The sequence below is a fragment of the Gobio gobio genome, assembly GCF_949357685.1.
Source record: "Gobio gobio genome assembly, chromosome: 15".
NCBI classification, from domain to species: Eukaryota; Metazoa; Chordata; class Actinopteri; order Cypriniformes; family Gobionidae; genus Gobio; species Gobio gobio.
Window position 1 is genome coordinate 27173106 of NC_137108.1, and position 22429 is coordinate 27195534.

Genomic DNA, 22429 nt, shown 5'->3' on the forward strand with positions numbered 1-22429 from the left:
GGGTGGAGTGTGCCCTCACACCAAGAGGACATGGTCGGCCTTGCTGCTGGTAAGCCAAAGCAATGGTGTCCACTATCCAGTGAGACAGCCTTTGCTTTGAGAGAGCACTTCCCTTCCGCTCTCCACCATAACAGACAAAGAGCTGGTCTGAGGTCCTGAAACTCTGCGTCATGTCTACGTAGGCGCGAAGGGCGCGTACTGGACAGAGCAATGCCAAGGCTGGGTCTGCCTCCTCCAAAGGCAGCGCTTGCAGGTTCACCACCTGGTCCTTAAACGGAGTGGTGGGAACCTTGGGCACATATCCAAGCCGGGGTCTCAGGATCACGTGAGAGTTAGCCGGCCCGAATTCCAGGCATGCTTCGTCAACCGAAAATGCTTGCAGGTCCCCGACCTTCTTGACTGAGGCCAATGCGGTCAGCAGAGCCGTCTTCATTGACAGAAACTTAATATCAACCGACCGCAAAGGCTCAAAGGGAGGTCTCTGCAGAGCAGTTAACACTACTGCGAGGTCCCAAGAGGGTACGAGAGGAGAGCGAGGAGTCTCCTAGCTCCCCTCAGAAACCTGATGACCAGGTCGTGCTGACTTACCTTTTTGTTCTCCAAGAGATCGTGGTGGGCAGATATTGCGGCCACATATACCTTGAGGGTGGAGGGAGACAGCCTTCGCTCCAGCCCCTCTTGGAGAAACTCAAGCACGGACCCGATCGGGCATTTCCAGGGGTCTTCTTGGCGGGAAGAGCACCAGGTTACGAAGAGGTTCCACTTCAACGCATAGGCATGCCGAGTGGACTCTGCCCTAGCGGAAGTGATGGTGGCGACCACCGTAGGTGGTAGGCCACTCAAACCTGCCGGGTCCCGTCTAGGAGCCACACGTGGAGGTTCCAAAGGTCGGGACGCGGGTGCCAATGGGTGCCCCGTCTCTGAGTAAGGAGGTCCGGTCTCAGAGGAATAGGCCGGGGAGGGGCTGTCGCAAGGAGTATGAGTTCGGGGAACCAGGTCCGGCCGTGCCAGTACGGGGCGACCAAAAGGACCTGCTCCTTGTCCTCCCTGATCTTGCACAGAAGCTGTGCGAGTAGGCTCACTGGGGGGAACGCATATTTGCGTAGGCCCCGCGGCCAGCTGTGCGCCAGTGCATCCGTGCCGAGCGTGCCCTCGGTCAGGGAATAATACAGGCTGCAGTGGGAAGAGTCGTGGGAGGCAAACAGATCTACCTGTGCGTCGCCGAACTGTTCCCAAATCAGCTGAACCGTCCGGGGATGGAGTCTCCATTCTCCCGGGAGAGGCTGAACCGCGAGAGCTCGTCGGCTGCTTGGTTCAGGACTCCCGGAATATGGACAGCACGAAGGGACCTCAGGCGCTTCTGACTCCATAGGATGAGATGGCGGGCGAGTTGAGACATACGGCGGGAGCGTAGACCACCCTGGTGGTTGATGTACGCTACTACGGCCGTGTTGTCTGTCCGGACAAGCACATGTTGGCCCTTCAGCAACGCTCGGAAGCGGTGCAGGGCGAACCGTACTACCAGCAACTCGAGGCAATTGACATGCAGGAGGCGCTGGGGTCCTGTCCAGGAGCCCGCGGCTGCTTGTCCATTGCACATGGCACCCCAGCCCGTGGCAGAGGCATCCGTCGATACGACAACATGCCTGGAAACTCGTTCTAAGGGCACACCGGCCCGTAGAAAGCTGAGGTTCGACCACGGGGTGAGTGTCTGTAAGCAGGCCCGAGTCACTTGGACCCGGAGCGTGCCAGACTGCCATGCCCATCTCGGGACTCGATCGCGAAGCCAGTGCTGAAGCGGTCTCATATGAAGCAATCCGAGCGGCGTTACCGCGGCTGCAGATGCCATATGCCCCAGGAGCCTCTGAAATAGTTTCAGTGGAACCGCACTCTTGCTCTCGATTTGTCGGAGGCAAGTCAGCAGAGACTGCGCGCGCTCGCTCGAAAGCTGCGCGTACATGGCGACCGAGTCGATCTCCATACCGAGAAAAGAGATCCTCTGCACGGGGCAAAGTTTGCTCTTTTCCCAGTTGACCCGAAGGCCCAGACGGGCTAAGTGGTGGAGAACCAGATCTCTGTGTCCGCAAACCTGCTCTCGAGAGTGGCCTAGTATGAGCCAGTCGTCGAGGTAGTTCAGGATGCGGACCCCGTGCTGCCGAAGGGGTGCAAGGGCTGCCTCGGCGATCTTCGTGAAGACGCGAGGGGACAGAGATAACCCGAATGGGAGAACCGCGTACTGGTATGCCCGCCCCTCGAAAGCAAACCGTAGGAACGGTCTGTGTCGAGGAAGGATGGAGACATGGAAGTAGGCGTCCTTCAGGTCGATCGCTGCAAACCAATCGTATGGACGAACGCATTCGAAAAGGCGTTTCGCAGTCAACATCTTGAACGGAAGCCGGTGAAGGGATCGGTTCAAGATGCGAAGGTCCAGGATTGGCCGTATCCCACCGGTTTTCTTGGGTACAATGAAGTAGGGGCTGTAGAACCCCGACCTCATTTCGGCTGGAGGGACAGGCTCGATCGCACCCTTCGCCAGTAGAGTGGCAATCTCCGCACGCATGACGGGGGCATGGGCCCCGGTCACGGTATAGCGGACTCCCCTGTAACGGGGGCTGGGGGGCTGCGGGGCTGGAGCGGACTGGGACGCCTTCCTGTGGCTGCCTCTGCGCGGCCCGGGTGGAGGCTGCTGCTTGGGTGGCGCAGAGGCGGAGGAAGCCGCGGGAGGGCATCCTCGGCGGCGAGCAGGCTGAGGCACCTGCGCGGGCGGTGGGGTGGAGGCAGCAGCTGACCGCCGGGGCAGGATGTATTTTATAGCCTCAGTCTGCTTCTGAGCGGACCGAGAACTGTTGGGCGAAGCTCTCGACCGCTCCGCCGAATAGCCCATCCTGCGATATGGGGGCGTTGAGGAAACGTGTTCGCTCAGCGTCGCGCATATCAGACAGGTTGAGCCATAGGTGTCTCTCCTGGACCACATTTGTGGACATCACCTGACCCAGGGAGCATGCGGTCACCTTCGTCGCCCGGAGAGCGAGGTCGGTGGCGGCACGCAACTCATTGCTGAGTCCTGGATCAGCCCCTCTCTCGTGCAAATCACACAGCAACTTGGCTTGGTAAGCCTGAAGAGTTGCCATGGTATGCAAAGAAGCGGCGGCCTGCCCCGCAGCTCTATAGGACTTCGCGACCAGGGATGACGAAAACCTACAGGCTTTGGAGGGGTGCTTTGGGTCACCACGCCAGGACGAAGCGCTCTGAGGACACAGTTGCATCGCAACAGAACGTTCGACTGGGGGGACCCCAGTGTACCCATGAGCCGCGGCTCCATCAAGAGAGGTGAAGGTGGAAGAGGCCGCCAAACGTTCACGGGAAGACAACGGGGCCTTCCAGGAACGCGCAACCTCTTCATGCACCTCGGGGAAGAAAGGTATTGGAGGAGCGGCCGGACGGGTGTCCGGATGCGCCGCCCCCAAAAACCAATCATCCAACCGCGAACGCTCGGGCTGAGGCGGAGGGTTCCACTCCAGTCCAAGCGCTGCGGCGGCCCGAGACAGCATGGCTGTCAACTCTGGGTCCGACTCGGGCAATGCTGGCGCACCCGAAGGTGGCAGCACAGCCGAATCATCATCCTCAGATGACTCCAGCCCACCTTGTGATGCGGCGATAGACATCACTTCCTCTTCCGCCGCGCCAAACGCCACAGTCGGGACAGCAGGAGCCGGCCCCGATGTAGACGCCTGAGCGCGGACCGGGTCAAGTGCCTGAGAGGGGGGTGTGGGCCGAGGAACTAGCGTCGGAGCTTTGTTCCACACCGTCACCCTCAGATCACCCTGGTCACCAGCCAAAGTGCCGCCTCCAGAGGAGACCGCAGATTGGGGGGTGGCGGAGGGGACTCTCGTTCCGGCATCAGCACGGAATTCACGGAGTCTCGATCGAAGCACTGAGATGGCCAGGTTCCCGCAGAGGGAACATGAGTCATCCACGAGCCCTGCCTGAGCGTGCTGAAAGCCCAAACACGTCACACAGCGCTCGTGCCCGTCAAAAGAAAAAAGCGATCTACCGCACCCAGAAGTGCACGGACGAAACATCCTGAAAAGGACGTGTCACGTGCAAGCTCTTTTATGAGAGGAAACTTTGCAGTCGATGCCGAAGCGCCCAGGGAAACACACACCAGCTGGATGCAGACCACTGCACAGATCAGCAGGCAGGAAGTATGCGATCACTGGAACGCGCCGTCACACCAACACCGACTGGAAAGCTGCTCGTCTCGAAGAAGCTGACAGAGTCTCAGAAGGCTGTAGGAGTGAAGAGGTAGGTACTCTTGGCTCCGAAAGCAGAAACATAATGCGATATTGCCTCGTACTTCCTTATATACTCACGCAGTGAGGCGGAGTTACGTATGCAAATAAATATACCCCCTGACCTTAGTTTATATCAAAGTAATTATATTAAATTAATAGATAAAATTAAGCACGATTTGAACCGCTGGAATACATTTCCCCTTACTTTAATAGGCAGGGTGGAAGCTGTTAGGATGAATGTTCTCCCAAGGCTCCTCTTTCTCTTTCAAACTCTACCAATCTCTCCACCTAAATCTACTTTTAGTCTTTTAGATCGTCTCATCTCAAGATTTATATGGCAGGGTAGGAGACCCAGAGTTAGATATAAAGTCTTACAACTGGCAAAAACTAAAGGGGGTCTAGGCGTACCCAACTTGAAGCACTACTGGTTAGCGTCACAATTACGTGCAATGATATCAGGCTATCAGATGACACAAGTACAAGATGGCTCAATATAGAAAAAAGTTACAGTCCTGATATGCCTTTGTCAGTGATCCCCTTTAATAGGCTTAAATCCACCAGAGAACTTTTGGGAGAATGGTCGAACATAACATGCGTAGCTTGGAAGGAAATACAACAAATGTTTAAGTTAACAGTCGATTTCTCCGTTTTGAGTTCAATTACTTATATTCAAGATTTTCTTCCATTGAGACTTGATACAGGATTCAAAAACTGGAAACTTTTGAACCTTCATTATGTACACCAATTATTTAGTAATAACAACTTCAAATCATTTGAACAACTGAGAATAGAGTTTAAACTACCAAGAACAGACTTTTTCAGGTACCTACAATTAAGGAGTTTCATACTGAAACACCCAAACTGGAACAGATTAATAGAGCCCTCCCTTTTAGAACGGTATTTATTAAAAATTCAGGGTGGAGAACATATGAGGAAACCAATAAGCAATGTCTATAAAATCATTGCTTCAATGACAAGAGATAATTCATTCTATGTGAAAGACAAGTGGACTAGGGAGCTACGGCTCGAAATAAGTGAAGAAGTTGGGTTGGAGGTATGTACTCAGGCTCATAAAGTCACAAACGCCAATTTGTGGAAGGAATTTCAATGGAAAATAAATAACAGATTTTTCAGAACACCACAAGTTGTGGCTAAAATGAATCCGAATCAATCAAGTCAGTGTTGGAGGGGGTGTGGAGAGACAATGGCTACTCACATATTTTTTGGCAATGCCCTTTGTTGGATAACTTTTGGAAATCCATTTTTACATATATTAATAAAGTACTGAATGTTGACCTGATAAGAGACCCTCTGATAGCAATCCTAGGGATTAAACCAGCTGTGATACACAGTAGGAAAAATATGTATTTATTACAGATATTACTGATAGCAGCAAAGAAAGCAATTACAATAAAATGGCTTAAGAGTGAGCCACCAAACCAAGCTGAATGGCTAACAATTTTGAGAAATATTTACACTATGGAAAAAATTACATATTCATTGAGATTACAGAGGGAACTTTTTATTGAAAGATGGGCACCATTAATGATGGTGATGGAGGACCATTAGAATTAACTGGTTATATTTGCCAGGGGAACTTGAATACAACCCATGTTTTGTTTTAAGTTGATGTTTGGTTTGTTCAAATTGTTTATTTTAAATGTTGTTAATAATTTCTTATTTCTTCTTTTCCTTATTTCCTTCTTTCTTCTTTTCCTTTTCCTTATATATTTTTCTGCGGAATTGATCATACATGTAAGGATGCGTGAATGTTATGATCCCTGTAAAGGATATTGTTTCTGAGTGCAAGTAATTGTTGTAAAAGGAGATTTGAAGAACATTAAAAAAAAAAAAAAAAGTAAAAAAAAAAAAAAAAAAGCATTTACTTGACAAACTTTATGAGGACGAAAGTGAAAGCGATCTGGCTTCGGGGCTTGCGCGCGCCGTGTGTGTGTGTGTGTGTGGCAGCTATAAGAACGGTAATCAACTTACATAAACTGTGTGAAACATGCAGCTACTATAGTGATTCTGGGCATCTAGAATCTAAACTAAATTCAAAATGTATCACGCGCTATGGTGTGCTTCCTGAACACTGAACAGCGGTCGGTGTGAATCAGATCCCTGCGCGTATAGTGCGCGTCATAGATTGCGCGAAGATTGTGGAAGTTTTCCTCCGTGAAATGTGCAGCGCGCGTCGTGCATCCACGCACTGGCAGTGTTTGTCTCGCGCATCTGACGTTGTGCAAATCCGACATTGAACTCGCGAAGATTGTGGTTGTTTGAAATGTGCAGCGAGAGGCGCGCCCGTTTTGCATGATTCACACTGATCCGCTCATGAATTGCAACGGACGAATATTGTCCATTATGTCACATTTTCCAGTCTTCTCCTCCGACCCTGTCTGTCTCGTGCTTTATGATGGGCAGCATATATCTGAGACCTGTTCCCCTCTGTCTCAAACACATGCATATAAAATGCTGTATGTAAAACGCCCATCCCCAGACCTGCAATCTGGATGAAAATAACAGTGTTTCGTCGGCATTGCAGCAACACCACTCCTGCCTATACCACTATACCACAACAACAGCGATACAAAATGGCCTCACCCCCCCTTATTTAATATTCACGGAGGAGGGGTTTATGTAAATATTGAGGCTGGTGATGTCAACAACCCTGGAGGAATGTCTGTAGTCGCCTAGCGGCCGTTTGCTGTAGTCCTTAGAAATTGATTTCTTTAAAAGCAAATATCTCCCTTTGCTTTAAACTTTGAACGTTGTAAATTTGCAGATGTTGTTTATGCTCAAGCAGCAACATTACACGCTAGCTAAAGTTAGAATAGTGAAATTGTGGTTCACCACCCCTTTAAAAATATTCCATATTTTCTTGGCATTCTATGAAAAGACATTGATACAAATAGAATGCATAACACATCAAACAAAAACAGGGAAATTATGATAATATTAATATATATATATATATATATATATATATATATATATATATATATATATATATATATATATATATATATATATATATATATTTACTTTTACTTTGCTAAACAAAACAGTGAGAATCAAGCAGGTAATTATGAGGAATTCATGTTCAGTTTTGTTGATGTTGTAAACCTGTATTATAAGTATTATGTTGGAAAGTATTAGCTATCATGAAATAGGTGACATTTTACAATAAGATTTCATTAGTTAAAGGGTTAGTTCACCCAAAAATGAAAATTCTGTCATCATTTACTCACCCTCAAGTTGTTCCAAACCTGTATACATTGCTTTATTCCTCTGAACACAAAAGAAGATATTTTGAAGAATGTTTGTAACCAAGCAGATAGAGCAACCATTGACTACCATAGTAGGGAAAAAAATACTGTCAATGGTTGCTCTCTCTGCTTTGTTACAAACATTCTTCCAAATATCTTCTTTTGTGTTCAGCAGAACAAAGAAACTCATACTGGTTTGGAACAACATGAGGGAGAGTAAATGATGACAGAATTTTCATTTTTGGGTGAACTATCCCTTTAACTACATTTGTTAACATGAACTAATAATAAACTGCCCTTCTACAGCATTTATTAATCTTAGTTGATATTAATTTCAGCATTTAAAAATACATTATTAAAATCAAAAGTTGTATATATTAGTTAATGCACTGTCAAGTAACATGAACAAACAATGAACAGCTGTATTTTTTTTTAAATAACATTGACAAAGATTAAAATATTAATATACAATAACAAATGTATTGCTCATGGTTAGTTCATGTTGGTTAATAAATTAACTTTACAAATGAGACCTTCATGCAAGTGTTACCATGATATCAAATATATAAATTCCATACAATTTAGAGTTTGACATGGACTTTTTAATTTCATTTCACTAGATTTATTTCCCCGAGCTAATAACACGAGGACGTGCTATGGTCTTGGATAAAAACAAATTGAATGACATTGTCAGTCTCAGAATGCTGCAGCTGAACTCAAGACTCGAGTTATGCTTTTATTATAATTAAGCATAACTTGCACGCTCCCGCGACCTTTACAGTAGCGTGGTGGTAGGATAAATAAACATTTTCTGTATTAGCTTACCTGCTGATCGTATAGTTTGAAAACTTGCTTGGCTAATCGCTGTGCCGCTGAAAAGGTAACTCCGCCTACCGATCCACCTCCACCAAAACAATTTTTTTTTTTCAACCACCCCCCCCCCCCCCCCCCCGCTTAATTTGTTATAAAAATAACAAATTCAATTATTGTATAGCTAACATTTTATATTTGTTATACCAGTCACTCTCTTTTTAAATTTAAATATGGAAACAAGGTCTACATTTTGCAGGATCGGGTCGGTGAGAAAATTCTAAGCAGGAAGCAGGTGAACAGAGTGGATTTTAAGCGGGAGCGGCTGGGTGCAGAATAGAACCTAGCAGGAGCGGGTTGAAAAAACAGTCCCGCGTTCCACTCTAATGGGAACCCCTAGAAGGTTCTGTAAATGAAGCATCTGACAGAACCCTTTAAGGCTTTATAAACAGAACCTTTTCTTCTAAGAGTGTATGCTGCATCCTCCTTGTAATGACCTTCTTGCCTAAATCCTCTACCGTCTTCTGTCTGGACTGTCTCTCTATAAACCCTCACCTTTTGATTTGCCCTTCTTAAAGTTGTCCCAGAGTCGGAGTTTGAGTTTCTTCTGAAGTCTAAGTTAAGCATCTATCTACTTTTGGATCCTTCCTTCCAGAAAACCTGACACATCCATAAAATACATGTTTTTCTAGATATTGCATTTGGTAAAATCCTTTACGAATAGTCAAGATTAGGCTAAATATAGCTACTATATGGTTCATTACTAACTGGAACTATACTGTACCCTTCACGACTCTCCACAGAGATGTAAAAAACTTCTGCTCCTCTGGGCTTAAAGTCAATACATGATTTCAGTCTGAACTGCTCAAAGGCTCTCAAAATGACTCCTCTATAGTTCATACCTGTAACCACAATCAGAAACAACAATCAAAAACAATATTAGGTAGGCCTAATTTAAATATTTCAAATTTGATTTGTTAAAATGCAAGTGAATAGTTCATGTTTTCTTACTGAGATTCACACTCAGCGCATAGGGGACAGGAATATCCCACCGGTACTGATTCCCAAGAATGGAACTCCTTTGATTAGGCTTTAAAGCAGAATGTTTTAAGCATCCTGAGAAATGTTATATTGACTGATTTCTGAATTATCCAATATTCAATGTACTTTTAGAATTTCTTAGAACAGAACTCACCATCATGATGTCTCCTTCCGTGAGATTTAGACCTAATGCAACAACAGTTTTGTTCAGTTAATATGCTTGAATAAAAATGTACAAACAAAAAAATCAATATGTTACTGCTAATATAAACCTATTTGACTTCTTTTAATAAAATATTGGTTTTACCTCTATTTATATCTGGTATGTCCTTCCATTCCATAGTGCCTTTGAATAAAATATCATGAAGAAAAGAAGACAGAGGTGAAATCAAAATTCAGTGGCAGACAACTTTAAAATTTAAAAAAAGAGCCTAAAAGTAAAATGAGAAAAAAGAGCAATCACATCTTCTCAAAGTAATGACAATAATCAAAAACATATTGCACACTAAGAATATGTTACAACTTTAAAACAGATTTATGTCAGTGACTGTGCTGTACTTACCATTTATATCTAGTGGGGGCTGAGAACATATGAAAGAAATAATCAGACATTAAGAAAAATACATTTAAAAAATCAACAGCTGTATATCACCTTTACAATGACAATGTTTTATAACACTCCAACTTACCATTGGTGATGCAAGACAAAGAGCCAAAGCCAAACTTAGCAGAAGAAAAGCACTTAACTGCATTTTTTTACTGGGAATCATAATAATCACATTTTATGAATGATGTTTTATCATTTGCATTAAAATTTGCTAGCAAAATGGAAGGGATACACTGAGACATTTTTTAAGATTTTAGTATTGCTGAAATACAATTAAAAGATTTGATTAAAAACTATTAAATAAATGGGATACATACCAGTTTTTAGTCAATAACAGCTGAAGTTAAAGAAAACTGCTTGACCCAGCTTGGCAGGCAGTAAGTCAGAGAATCTTGAAGTCTGACAAGTTATTTAAATATGCAGTGAGTATCGTTCTTTACTTCCTTATACTGAGCTCCCATTGGAAAGAATAACACACACGCACACACACTAAGACATTATATGCTTTGCAGTTTTACAGTGCTAAAACACATTTCTTGAAACCATCACCCACTTTGTCAAAACCTTAAACACAGAAACAACCTCTGACACAACACAGAACCTATGGCCCTTCTGGCAAAATCAAACAATTGCATCAAAGCCATTTTATTTCTGCTCAAAATCAAATAATGCTTTCAGATCACACACAGTGAGTCAATATTATGAAAACTACAGATCAGTCATTAGACAAAAGAGCCTACAAAAACACATCATCCAAAGCATCCATTTACAGAAAAAAGTATATTGTTTACAGTAATCACATCCTACAGTATGAATAAATTGTTTACTATATGCACTGTAAGTATAGTATTGTACTGAATATTGTAGACATTCGTCTGTATATTCTGCACTTGCATACTGTGAAAATACACAACTGCAAAAGCCAAAAATAGTCATACAGTTGAAGTTCAAACATAAAAAAACAGCTTGAACCAGCTTGACAAGTTATTTAAATATGCAGGTAGTACAGTTCTGTACTTCCTTATACTGAGCCCCCATTGGAAAGAATGACACACACACACACACACACACACACACACACACACACACACACACACACACACACACACACACACACACACACACACACACACACACACATGTAGTGTTTTCATCTTTTATGGGGACTTTCCATAGGCGTAATGGTTTTTATACCGTACATACCGTATATTATATCCCCCTACACTGCCCCTGCCCCTAAACCTAACCCTCACAGGAGACATTCTGCAATTTTACATTTTCAAAAAACATCACTTAGTCTGATTTATAAGATGTTTTCCTCATGGGGACCTAAAAATGTCCCCACAAGGATGAGGATTTCGGATATTGCTATCTTTGTGGGGACATGTTGTCCCCATAACGTGATGATTACCAGTCCACACATACACACACACACACACACACACACACACCCTAACATTCCATAGACATAATGATTTTTATACTGTACAAACTGTATATTCTCTCCCCTAATCCTACCTACTCATCACAGAAAACTTTCTGCACTTTTACATTTTCAAAAAACCTACTAGTACATTTATCACAGTACACTCTAAAAAAAAAAGGTTCTATATGGCACCAAAAATAGTTCTTGGCTCGTAATCATAGGGGAACCTTTTTTAGTGCTATATAGCACCAATTTTGGTGCTTCAGTGGTTCTTCAGCGGTTCTTCAGAGGTTCTTCAACGGTTCTTCAGAGGTTCTTCACCGGTTCTTTGACTAAGGTGCTATATAGCACCTCTGAAGAACCACTGAAGCACCAAAATTGGTGCTATATAGCACTAAAAAAGGTTCCCTTATGATTACAAGACTTTTTTTTTAGAGTGTATGATTTATAAGCTGTTTTCCTCATGGGGACCAAAAAATTAAGTCCTTTAAAAAGAAGATGTATATAGTTCCCTTTCAAGGGAACTCGCGCTGCGTCACCGCTCTGGGAACGCCTCTGCGTGATTGCGTCGTGAAGCACGTATGTCATCAGTCCAATAGAGAGACGGAACGTCATAGGCGGGTGACGTCATAGACCCGGAAGCTATAAAGCACACCGGCAAACACACGCCGTTAGCTTCTGTTGCCTTCAACAAGCGCTCTGTGTAAAATCTCTCCAAAGTGTCTTTGTGTTGTGTCTGAGTTCAGACTGTTTTGTTTCGTTTGCACTCTCACCACATTGATAAGAGAAAAAAAGTATGACGAGCGAACAGCGTTACAGACAGTGTGTTCCTCCCTGCTCACGCTACATCACGAGCGGGGATACACACTTGATGTGCGTTGTTTGTTTGGGAGAGCAGCACGCGCAGTCGGCACTCGAGGGTGCTGGCTGCGAGCATTGTGAGGCTCTGCCTCTTCGCGTGCTGCGATCCCACTGGGCGCTCTTCGAGGAGGGCGTCCCGGCTAGCGCTCCCCACGGCACGGGTCCCGCTGCTGCTGAGGCTCAGCGGCGACTCATGTCGTGGGGTTCGCAAAAGGATCTGACGGAGGGGATGGAGACGGGCCCCGCCCTATCTCTTCCTTCACCCGCCAGATCCAGCGCTGCCTCTCTGGGATCGGGAGCCCGCTCTGCGGCTTCTCCCGCCCGGGGAGCGGCCGCGATGCTGCAGCTATCTTCCTCCGAGGAGGTTGATGGTTGTAGCATCGATGCAGGGGGTGGAGACTCGTCACTTCATTCCCCTGCAAGTGAGGAGCTCATGGAGGTGCTGAGCAGAGCGGTGGCCAGACTACACATTGACTGGCCACATGAACATCATGAGCGAGCTGCCGTAAAAAGCAGACTCGACGAGCGCTTTCTCCCCGCGCGCTCTGTTCAGCCTCCTCGTAGGAGTCTGCCGTTTTTCCCGAGGTGTCGAGGTCTTGGAAGCGGCCCGTGTCTGCACGCATTTTCACCCCGCAGACGTCAGTTTATAGTAATATCTCGGGGTGGAAAAGACATGGTTACGGTCAGCTGCCTCAGGTTGAACAGACGCTTGCGAGCTATCTGTCACCCGAGTCTGCGTCAACCGTAAAGGCTCCGACTTTGCCCACAAAACCTCTTAAAGTGACATCATCTTTTGTGGGCAAAGCATACTCGGCAGCAGGTCAAGCCGCCGCGTGTCTGCACACGATGTCTATCGTGCAGGCATACCAGGCTGATCTGCTAAGGGACCTGGGGGAAAGCCATGAGATCGGAGTCGATACTATTAAAGAACTTCGATCGACTGCCGATCTCGCTCTCCGTGCCACCAAGGAGACGGCCCGATGCGTCGGCCGTTCTATGGCAGCCCTGGTGGCCACGGAGAGGCACGGAGAGGCCCGCACCCTCTTCGGAGGGAAATTATGCCGTCGAGTCAGTCGTTCCCTGCCGGTTCGCCGCTTCAGGGCGCTGCACTCGCGGTGCAGAGTACATCTGAGACCAGCCTCGAGAGACTGGTTCCCTTAGTAGATTTTGTGTCAGAGTGGGAAAACCTGCCTCACATATCTCGTTGGGTCCTGCGATGTGTAAAGTTGGGGTACGCGATTCAGTTCAGATGCCGTCCCCCCAGCTTCAACGGGGTCCTCTCCACTGTGGTGGACCCGGTGCAGGCTCTGGTGATGACTCAAGAAGTACAGACTCTGCTGCAAAAGGGGGCTATAGAGAGGGTCCCCCCCCCCGGACAGGGAGTCAGGCTTTTACAGCCGGTACTTCATAGTGCCAAAGAAGGATGGTGGGCTGCGCCCCATCTTGGATCTTCGCGTCCTGAACCGAGCCGTGGCAAAGCTCAAGTTCAGGATGCTGACACTCAAACAGATCGTGTCTCAGATCAGGTCCGAGGACTGGTTTGTCACGATAGATCTCAAAGATGCATATTTCCATGTCTCCATCCTTCCGCAGCACAGGAAGTTCCTGAGGTTCGCTTTCAGGGGAGAAGCGTACCAATATCGAGTGCTTCCTTTCGGTTTAGCCCTTTCACCCCGCATGGTCACGAAGTGTGTGGATGCTGCTCTGGTCCCCTTGCGTTTGCAGGGGATCCGCATTCTCAATTACATCGACGACTGGCTGATACTAGCACAGTCAGCACGTCTCGCGGTTCAGCATCGAGATGTTGTTCTCGCGCATATGAGGAGGTTGGGGCTGAGGCTCAACTCCAAGAAGAGTGTTCTCTCTCCTGTGCAGAAGATCACTTATCTCGGGGTGAGTTGGGATTAGGTCGCTATGCAGGCTCGTCTGTCGGAGCCTCGCGTGGGGTCGATCCTCTCAGCCGTGAAAGGGGTGAAGCTAGACCAGCCGCTCACTGTAAAGCAGTTTCAGAGACTGTTGGGTCTGATGGCTGCCGCGTCCAACGTTATTCCTTCGGGCCTGCTGTTCATGAGGCTGCTACAGTGGTGGCTCAAGATCAGGGGTTTTTCCCCGAGGGGGAACCCCTTTTGCGTAATCAAGGCAACGCTGCGGTGTCTCCACACCTTGGTTATGTGGAAGGACCCCAGGTTCCTGACCCAGGGCCCGTCGCTGGGGGCACCGTGTCAGCGTACTTCTCTGACCACGGATGCCTCCCTGACGGGCTGGGGGGCGACCATGAGTGGTCGCTCGGCCCAGGGTCTGTGGCAGGAGCACCAGTGTTCGTGGCATATAAATTGCCTGGAAATGTTGGCGGTGTTTCAGGCTCTGAAGCACTTCCTGCCGCATATCAGGGGCCATCATGTGCTTGTGCGCACAGACAGCACATCAGTGGTCTCCTACATCAACCATCAGGGGGGTTTGAGGTCCCGTTGCTTATACAAGCTGGCGCGCCTTATCCTCCTCTGGGCTCAGGGAAAATTGCTGTCAGTCAGGGCTATGTACATTCCTGGGCGGTTGAACGTGGAAGCAGATATCCTGTCGAGGCAGGGGCCAAGGCCCGGGGAGTGGAGACTCCACACCGATGTGGTGGAGCTCCTTTGGGAGAAGTTCGGCAGGGCCCAAGTGGACCTGTTCGCCACTCACGAGAACTCTCATTGTCGTCTGTGGTTCTCCCTGTCGCCTCCAGCTCCTCTCGGACTGGATGCGATGGTACAGGAGTGGCCGAGATTGCCCCTGTACGCTTTCCCCCCGATCGCTTTGCTTCCGGGAGTTCTAGAGAGAGTGCGCCGGGACGGGGCCTGTCTCCTGCTAGTAGCCCCGTTCTGGCCGGGCCGGGTATGGTTCTCGGATCTGGTGTCTCTTCTCGACGGCTCTCCCCTGGAGATCCCGTTCAGGAGGGACCTTCTCTCTCAGGCGGGCAGAGTTTTTGTTCACCCCCGCCTGGAGTTGTGGAAACTGTGGGCTTGGCCTCTGAGGGGGCCCAACTCATAAGTTCCGGTCTCTCAACTGAGGTTGTTGAGACCATTCTACACTCCAGAGCTCCTTCTACGAGGAAACTTTACTACCTAAAGTGGAGACTCTTCACCTTATGGTGTCGAGATCACCTGCGGGATCCAGTTAACTGCCCTGCGAGCGTGGTGCTGGAGTTCCTGCAGGAGAGATTCTCTGCTGGGTTAGCCCCCTCCACACTAAAGGTGTACGTGGCGGCCATAGCTGCTTACCACACTCCTTTGAGTGGAGTTTCATTAGGGCGACACCCTCTAGTAACTCGTTTCCTCCGTGGAACCTTGAGGCTGAGACCTGTGACACGCACCAGGGTGCCGGCCTGGGACTTATCCATCGTCCTTCAAGGCCTTTCCGAGGCTCCCTTCGAGCCGCTCGAGGAAGTTTCTGAAAAATTTCTCACTTTCAAAACTATTTTTCTTCTTGCTATTTCTTCTCTTAAAAGAATTGGGGACTTGCAAGCCCTCTCTGTCGCACCCTCGTGCTTGGAGTTTGCCCCGGGTATGGCTAAGGCCTTTCTCTCTCCGAGGCCCGGGTATATTCCTAAGGTCCTCACTAATCCTGTGAGACCTATTGTGCTCCAGGCCTTCTGTCCTCCTCCCTTTGTGACGTCAGACCAGGAAAAGTTAAATCTGCTTTGTCCAGTTCGCGCTTTAGACGCTTATGTCCACAGAGCTGCCCTGTGGAGGAAAACTGATCAGTTATTTGTTTGCTACAGACCTCCATCCCGTGGGGGTCCGGTGTCAAAGCAGAGGATGAGCAAGTGGGTAGTCGAGGCTATCTCACTGGCTTACACCCTCTCCTTTGGCTGTTCGGTCCCACTCCACTAGGAGTATGGCTGCTTCTCAAGCTCTCTTGGCAGGGGCCTCCCTGCAGGAAGTGTGTGATGCGGCGGGGTGGTCCTCGCCAGGTTCTTTGTCAGGTTCTATGAACTAGATGTTTCTGCTACTCCGGGGTCTCGGGTGCTCGCCTCGTAGCTGTCTCAGGCGGGCATCCAGACTCGCATGGGGACGTGGGTATTCTCGTTCCCAGAGCGGTGACGCAGCGCGAGTTCCCTTGAAAGGGAACGTCTCGGTTACGACTGTAACCTTAGTTCCCTGATAGGGAACGAGACGCTGCGTCACCCGGCCATACTCCTCGCATGCCCGTAAGCGCCTTGTTTCAGGCCTTCTTCAGAAGCTAACGGCGTGTGTTTGCCGGTGTGCTTTATAGCTTCCGGGTCTATGACGTCACCCGCCTATGGCGTTCCGTCTCTCTATTGGACTGATGACATACATGCTTCACGACGCAATCACGCAGAGGCGTTCCCAGAGCGGTGACGCAGCGTCTCGTTCCCTATCAGGGAACTAAGGTTACAGTCGTAACCGAGACGGTATATTGAAGCAGCAGTGGATTTCAGAATCCAACCATTCAGTGGGAACCAGCGAACGTTCAACAAACTTTGATAAATAAATAAACAAACTGAAAGTAAACACGCAGGCAGCCCCTTACGGATGACTGCCATGCACAAACATAATAAAACAAACAAAACACAACATAAAGGCCAGGCTGGTCCTGTCTTGTCCTTCACTGTCGTCGCTCCTCCTTTTATGCTTCCGAGCTCCTCCATGAGAGGATTCGAGACCAGTGTGACACGCAACTGGCGCTCATCTTCAATCACGCACCGGCCTCGACCGACCCGCTCTGCTTGTCACAATGTTCTTTATCGTTTTTGATCAAACTCATTGTTTTTGTTAAAGCAACTTTGTTCTCTTGTTAAATTTTAATCTCTGAAAATAAAAACAAATAATGAAAGTAAATCATTGTATATCTTTAATTTCTTTATCTTTAAGGAAGTTACAACAGTTCCTCAGTAGTCACAGAGTCTGATTTAAGTTTAACCACATAATTGCTTTCCTCCAGCCTTTTCATCTCCTCTCTGTATGCAGCAGCCTTTACAGGATCTTTAGCTAGCCGTCGCTCTGTATTTCTTAGTTTAGGCTTGACAGAGTCTTTGGAGGCATGGAGATGAGGCATGTCAGCTTTGCGCAACAGTGGTGTGGCATAGCGCTTCACTCCATCTACCATTACTCTGGTGGTTTTGGCTTGTAGCAAATCCATTGCTTTTTGATCGTATGACCAGTCTTTCTTTTTTGTGGGGAATGGTATCTCCTTGCCAAAGCCTCTCAACGTTTCGGAACAGTTCCTCCATATGAGGAGTGACAGAAATGTGCAGGCATTGCTGAGGCTGAAACTGTTTCTGTAGAACCCGTGTTGGGCCTTGTAGCACTCAACCCAGTCTAGTTCTGATTGCTGCTGGACCCCCAGGTGAGCCAAGGCGAACTGGCTCAATAGGTGCAATCAGATGGGGATGATCTGCACCTATCAGCAGGAGGGGATGTGCTTTGGGAATGGGCTGCCTTTAGGTGCTGGTATTTCTGCAGGAGCATGGCAGTGGGGTAAGAGTGCTCAGCCAAACTTAAGTGCTCAGAGGTAAAGGCATTCTGAATTTGGTAGCTCTTTTGTGGCTGTGAGATTGAGTGTACACTAAACGAAACGGAAGCCCCATGAAGTTTCTTGACATCTTGTTGGATTGTTCTTAATGCATGATCCTCTGTCTGTCCCTTAAGCCCTAGTTTCTGAGCTGCAGCTGGAAGTAACATGGTTCTTTCAGATCCATCATCAAGTACTGCATAGGTGTTTAGGGTTTGGTTCTTGTGTTGCAAGACAACAGGAATCACTTTCAGCAGAACATGTTTGGAACCTTCAGGCCTATCCAGGTACAGGGACTCATTTGTGGAACTCACTAGTCAAGTCAAGTCAACTTTATTTATATAGCGCTTTTAACAATGTAGATTGTTTCAAAGCAGCTTTACAGTGTTAAACAGGAAAATAATGCAGCATAATTTTATTCAGCTGTATAGCCATTCTGGAAAAAACGCTGATGTCATCAGTTCATTTCAATTATCATACAGTGACAGTGTGGGCTTTAGATCAATAATTCGATCAGTAATTTAGTTTAAATGGTTAATTTAGTTTATCAATTAGATTTATTTTGATGTTTAGTTGAAAAATTTAGTGTCCCCAACTGAGCACGCCAAGCCAGACGCAACAGTGGCAAGGAAACCAAATCCCCATTAGGTGACCTAATGGAGAAAAATAAACCTTGGGAGAAACCAGGCTCAGTCGGGTGCCAGTTCTCCTCTGGCCAATTAACAAACAGCGTATTATTATTATTATTCTGGCAGCTTTACAGCTCAGAGGTCATAATAGATCAGAATATTCGAGGGACCGGGGGCAACATGCTGGAGACGGGTTTATTGAGGATGATGTTGATTAAATAATTATTAAAGTGCAATATTCGAATAATCGGAGGCAACACGCTGGAGACGGGTTTATTGAGGATGACATATCGATTTAAGTATTATTTAATTGTAATATTCGAACAATCTGAGTCAACACGCCGGAGACGGGTTTATTGAGATGCCGTGTTGATGAGGCAGTTGCAGGGGGAGTCTAATCACGGTCTCTGCAGACACTTCGGGGTCCTGTGTTGGTCTTCTCTGGGCGCAGGTCCACCATCTGAACTGGATATGGCCCGGATCCGGCTGACTGCAGTAAACCTCGGGATAAAACAGAGAGACTATCATTAGCGTAGATGCCATTCTTCTGATGATGTAACGAGTACATCAGGTGTTATGGGAAGTGTTCCCGGTTCCGGCTGACCTAGTTAATGCAGCCTAACAATCATTTCATTGAAAAAGTGTTTTATGTGTATGCCATAGTAAAGTGATGTGTTTTTAGTCTAGATTTAAACTGACAGAGTGTGTCTGCTTCCCGAACAATGTTAGGAAGACTGTTCCAGAGTTTCGGAGCTAAATAGGAAAAGGATCGACCGCCTGCAGTTGATTTGGATATTCTTGGTATTATCAACTGGCCAGAATTTTGAGACCGCAGTAGACGTGATGGAGTATAATATGTTAAGAGCTCGCTCAAGTATTGGGGAGCTAAACCATTTAGTGCTTTGTAAGTAATAAGTAAGATTTAAAAATGTATTCGATGTTTAATAGGCAGCCTGCAGTGTTGACAGAACTGGGCTAATATGGTCATACTTCCTGGTTCTAGTAAGAACTCGAGCTGCTGCGTTTTGGACCAGCTGGAGTTTATTTATTAAGCGAGCAGGGCAACCACCCAGTAGAGCATTACAATAACCTAGCCTTGAGGTCATGAACGCATGAACTAACTGTTCAGCATTTTGCATTGAGAGCATGTGCCGTAATTTAGATATATTTTTAAGATGGTAGAAAGCAGTTTTACAGATGCTAGAAACGTGGCTTTCAAACGAAAGATTGGTATCAAAGAGCACACCCAGGTTCCTCACTGACGACGAGGACTTGACAGAACAGCCATCAAGTGTTAGACAGTATTCTAGGTTACTACTTGTGGAGCTTTTTTGTCCAATAATTAAAAATTACGTTTTTTTCTGAATTGAGTTGCAGGAAATTACCGGTCATCCAATGTTTTATATCAGCTATGCATTCCGTTAATCTTGTGAATTGGTAAGTTTCTTCAGGGCGTGAAGAAATATAGAGCTGAGTATCGTCAGCATAACAATGAAAACTAACGCCATGCTTCCTAATGATATCTCCCAGTGGTAGCCTTGTGGTACTCCATACTGAACTTGCGATCGGTGTGACATATCTTCATTTACTACTACAAACTGATAACGGTTGCATAGGTATGATTTAAACCATGATAAAGCAATTCCACTAATATCTACATAATTTTCGAGTCTATTCAAAAGAATGTTGTGGTTGATAATATCAAATGCAGCGCTAAGATCGAGTAACACTAATAGAGAGATACAGCCACGATCGGATGATAAGAGTAAATCATTTGTAACTCTGATGAGAGCAGTTTCAGTGCTATGATATTGTCTAAATCCTGACTGGAAATCCTCACAGATACCATTTTTTTCTAAAAAGGAACATAATTGTGAAGACACTGCCTTTTCAAGTATTTTTGACGGAAAGGGTAGATTTGAGATTGGTCTATAATCGACTAATTCTGTATGATCAAGTTGCGTTTTTTTAATAAGTGGTTTAATAATAGCCAACTTAAAAGTTTTCGGTACATATCCTACAAAGATGAATTATTGATATTAAGAAGAGGATCTATGACCTCTGGTAGCATCTCTTTTAATAGCCTAGTCGGTATAGGGTCGAGCATACATGTTGTCGATTTTGATGATTTAACGAGTTTAGCCAATTCTTCTTCTCCTATAGCAGTGAATGAGTGTAATTTTTCCTCAGTGACACTACAATGCTCTGTCTGATGTGATACTGTAGTAGACGGCTGCATGGTTAAAACATTTTTCCTAATATTATCAATCTTACATGTGAAGAAGTTCATAAAGTCATTACTGCTGTGCTGTTTACAATCATCAGATGTTGAAGCTTTATTTTTTGGTTAATTTAGCCACTGTATCGAATAAATACCTTGGGTTGTGTTTGTTTTCTTCCAAGAGAGTTGAGAAATAAGCAGATCTAGCTGTTTTTACGGCCTTTCTGTATGTGATCATGCGCTCTTTCCACAAATTACGAAATACCTCTAATTTTGTTTTCTTCCAGCTGCGCTCCATTTTTCTGGCTGCTGTTTTAAGGGCCCGGGTGTGCTCGTTGTACCACCGCGTTGGACTATTTTCTTTAATCTTCTTTAAGCGCAGAGGAGCAACTGTGTCTAAAGTACTGGAAAAGAGAGAGTCAATAGTTTCTGTTGCAACATCGAGTTATTCTATACTATCTGGGATGCTGAGCAGATAATACTGATGAGGAAGATTACTTAAAAAGCAATCTTTAGTAGCGGCAGTGATTGTCCTGCCATTTTTGAAGCGAGGGGGCGGCTTTGCAACCTTAGCTGAATTAAGTATACATGATACTAAGTAATGATCTGAGATGTCATCGCTCTGCTGCAGAATTTCAACGGTGTCAACATTTATTCCATGTGACAATATTAGGTCTAAAGTATGATTATGGCGATGAGTGGCTCCTGACACGTGTTGCCTAACTCCAATAGAGTTTAGTGTGTCTTTAAATGCTAATCCCAATACGTCTTTTCCGTTGTCTACATGGATATTAAAATCACCAACAATTAGTACTTTATCTACGGCCAGTACTAACTCTGATAGAAAATCAGCAAATTCTTTGATAAAGTCTGTATTATGCCTTGGTGGCCTGTTTACAGTAGCTAACACAAATGTTGAACGGGTTTTATCATGTACACTACATAACGTTACATAAAGCACCAAAACTTCGAAGGAATTATATTTGAAACTAGACTTCTGAGTAATACTGAAGATATTATTATAAATTACAGCAACCCCTCCCCCTTTACCTTTCAGACGCGGCTCATGTTTATAACAATAATCTTGGGGGGTGGACTCATTTAAGGTAATGTAGTCGTCAGGTTTTAGCCAGGTTTCTGTCAAACAGAGCACATCTAGATTATTATCTGTAATAATATCATTAACAATAAGCGCTTTTGGGGAAAGGGATCTAATATTCAGCAACCCAAGCTTTATCAATTGTTCATCTGTATTATATCTTTTGTTTATTTGTTGGACATCAATTACATTTTTACTGTTGAATGGTTTTGATGTTTTTTTGTATTTACTCATTCGGGGAACAGACACAGTCTCTATATGATAATATCTAGGCGAAAGAGTCTCTATGTGCTGGGATTTATCTGACTCCGGTAACGTGAGACAGCTAGCAGACGGTCGGTTTAGCCAGTTTGTCTGCTTCCTGACCTGGGCCCTAGTGAGTCAAGGTTTAGGGTACACTAGACACTAGACAGGTACCCTATGTCTGGAACCGGTCATTAAAGGGTCATGAAACCCCCCTGTTGCAGCGGGGGTTTTTCACACCTTAGATTTGAAAAGGTTCCCAAAAAGGGGCGTGGTCGACTGCGAAAAGGTGGGATGGGTATTGTGTGGAAAGAGGGAATGGTTTGCATAAATAGGGGAGTGTCATTAGGCACATTAAAATGAGATAATTTGCAAACCGGCAATGCACAGACACAGGTGATACCAACAGCAGCA

General features: G+C 46.0%; 1 protein-coding gene across 3 annotated transcripts in view; it reads right to left on the bottom strand.

The window, feature by feature from the left end:
- The window catches only part of LOC307138091 (meprin A subunit beta-like), a 58298-nt gene extending 47397 nt beyond the window's left edge, over positions 1-10901 (bottom strand). Inside the window, exons 1-7 of one of the 3 annotated variants that reach the window (XM_079836230.1) lie at positions 10340-10901; positions 10105-10174; positions 9978-9996; positions 9723-9761; positions 9570-9601; positions 9386-9464; positions 9159-9276 (exon numbers count right to left, since the gene is read on the bottom strand). In XM_079836230.1, the coding sequence (XP_079692356.1) occupies positions 9159-9276; positions 9386-9464; positions 9570-9601; positions 9723-9761; positions 9978-9996; positions 10105-10167 (350 nt within the window). In that variant the 5' untranslated portion in view covers positions 10168-10174; positions 10340-10901. Of the gene's footprint in view, positions 1-9158; positions 9277-9385; positions 9491-9569; positions 9602-9722; positions 9762-9977; positions 9997-10104; positions 10175-10339 lie in introns of all 3 variants that reach the window. The other 2 variants (XM_079836229.1, XM_079836231.1) reach the window with 2 other exon arrangements.
- Between the last annotated feature and the right edge of the window lie 11528 nt (positions 10902-22429).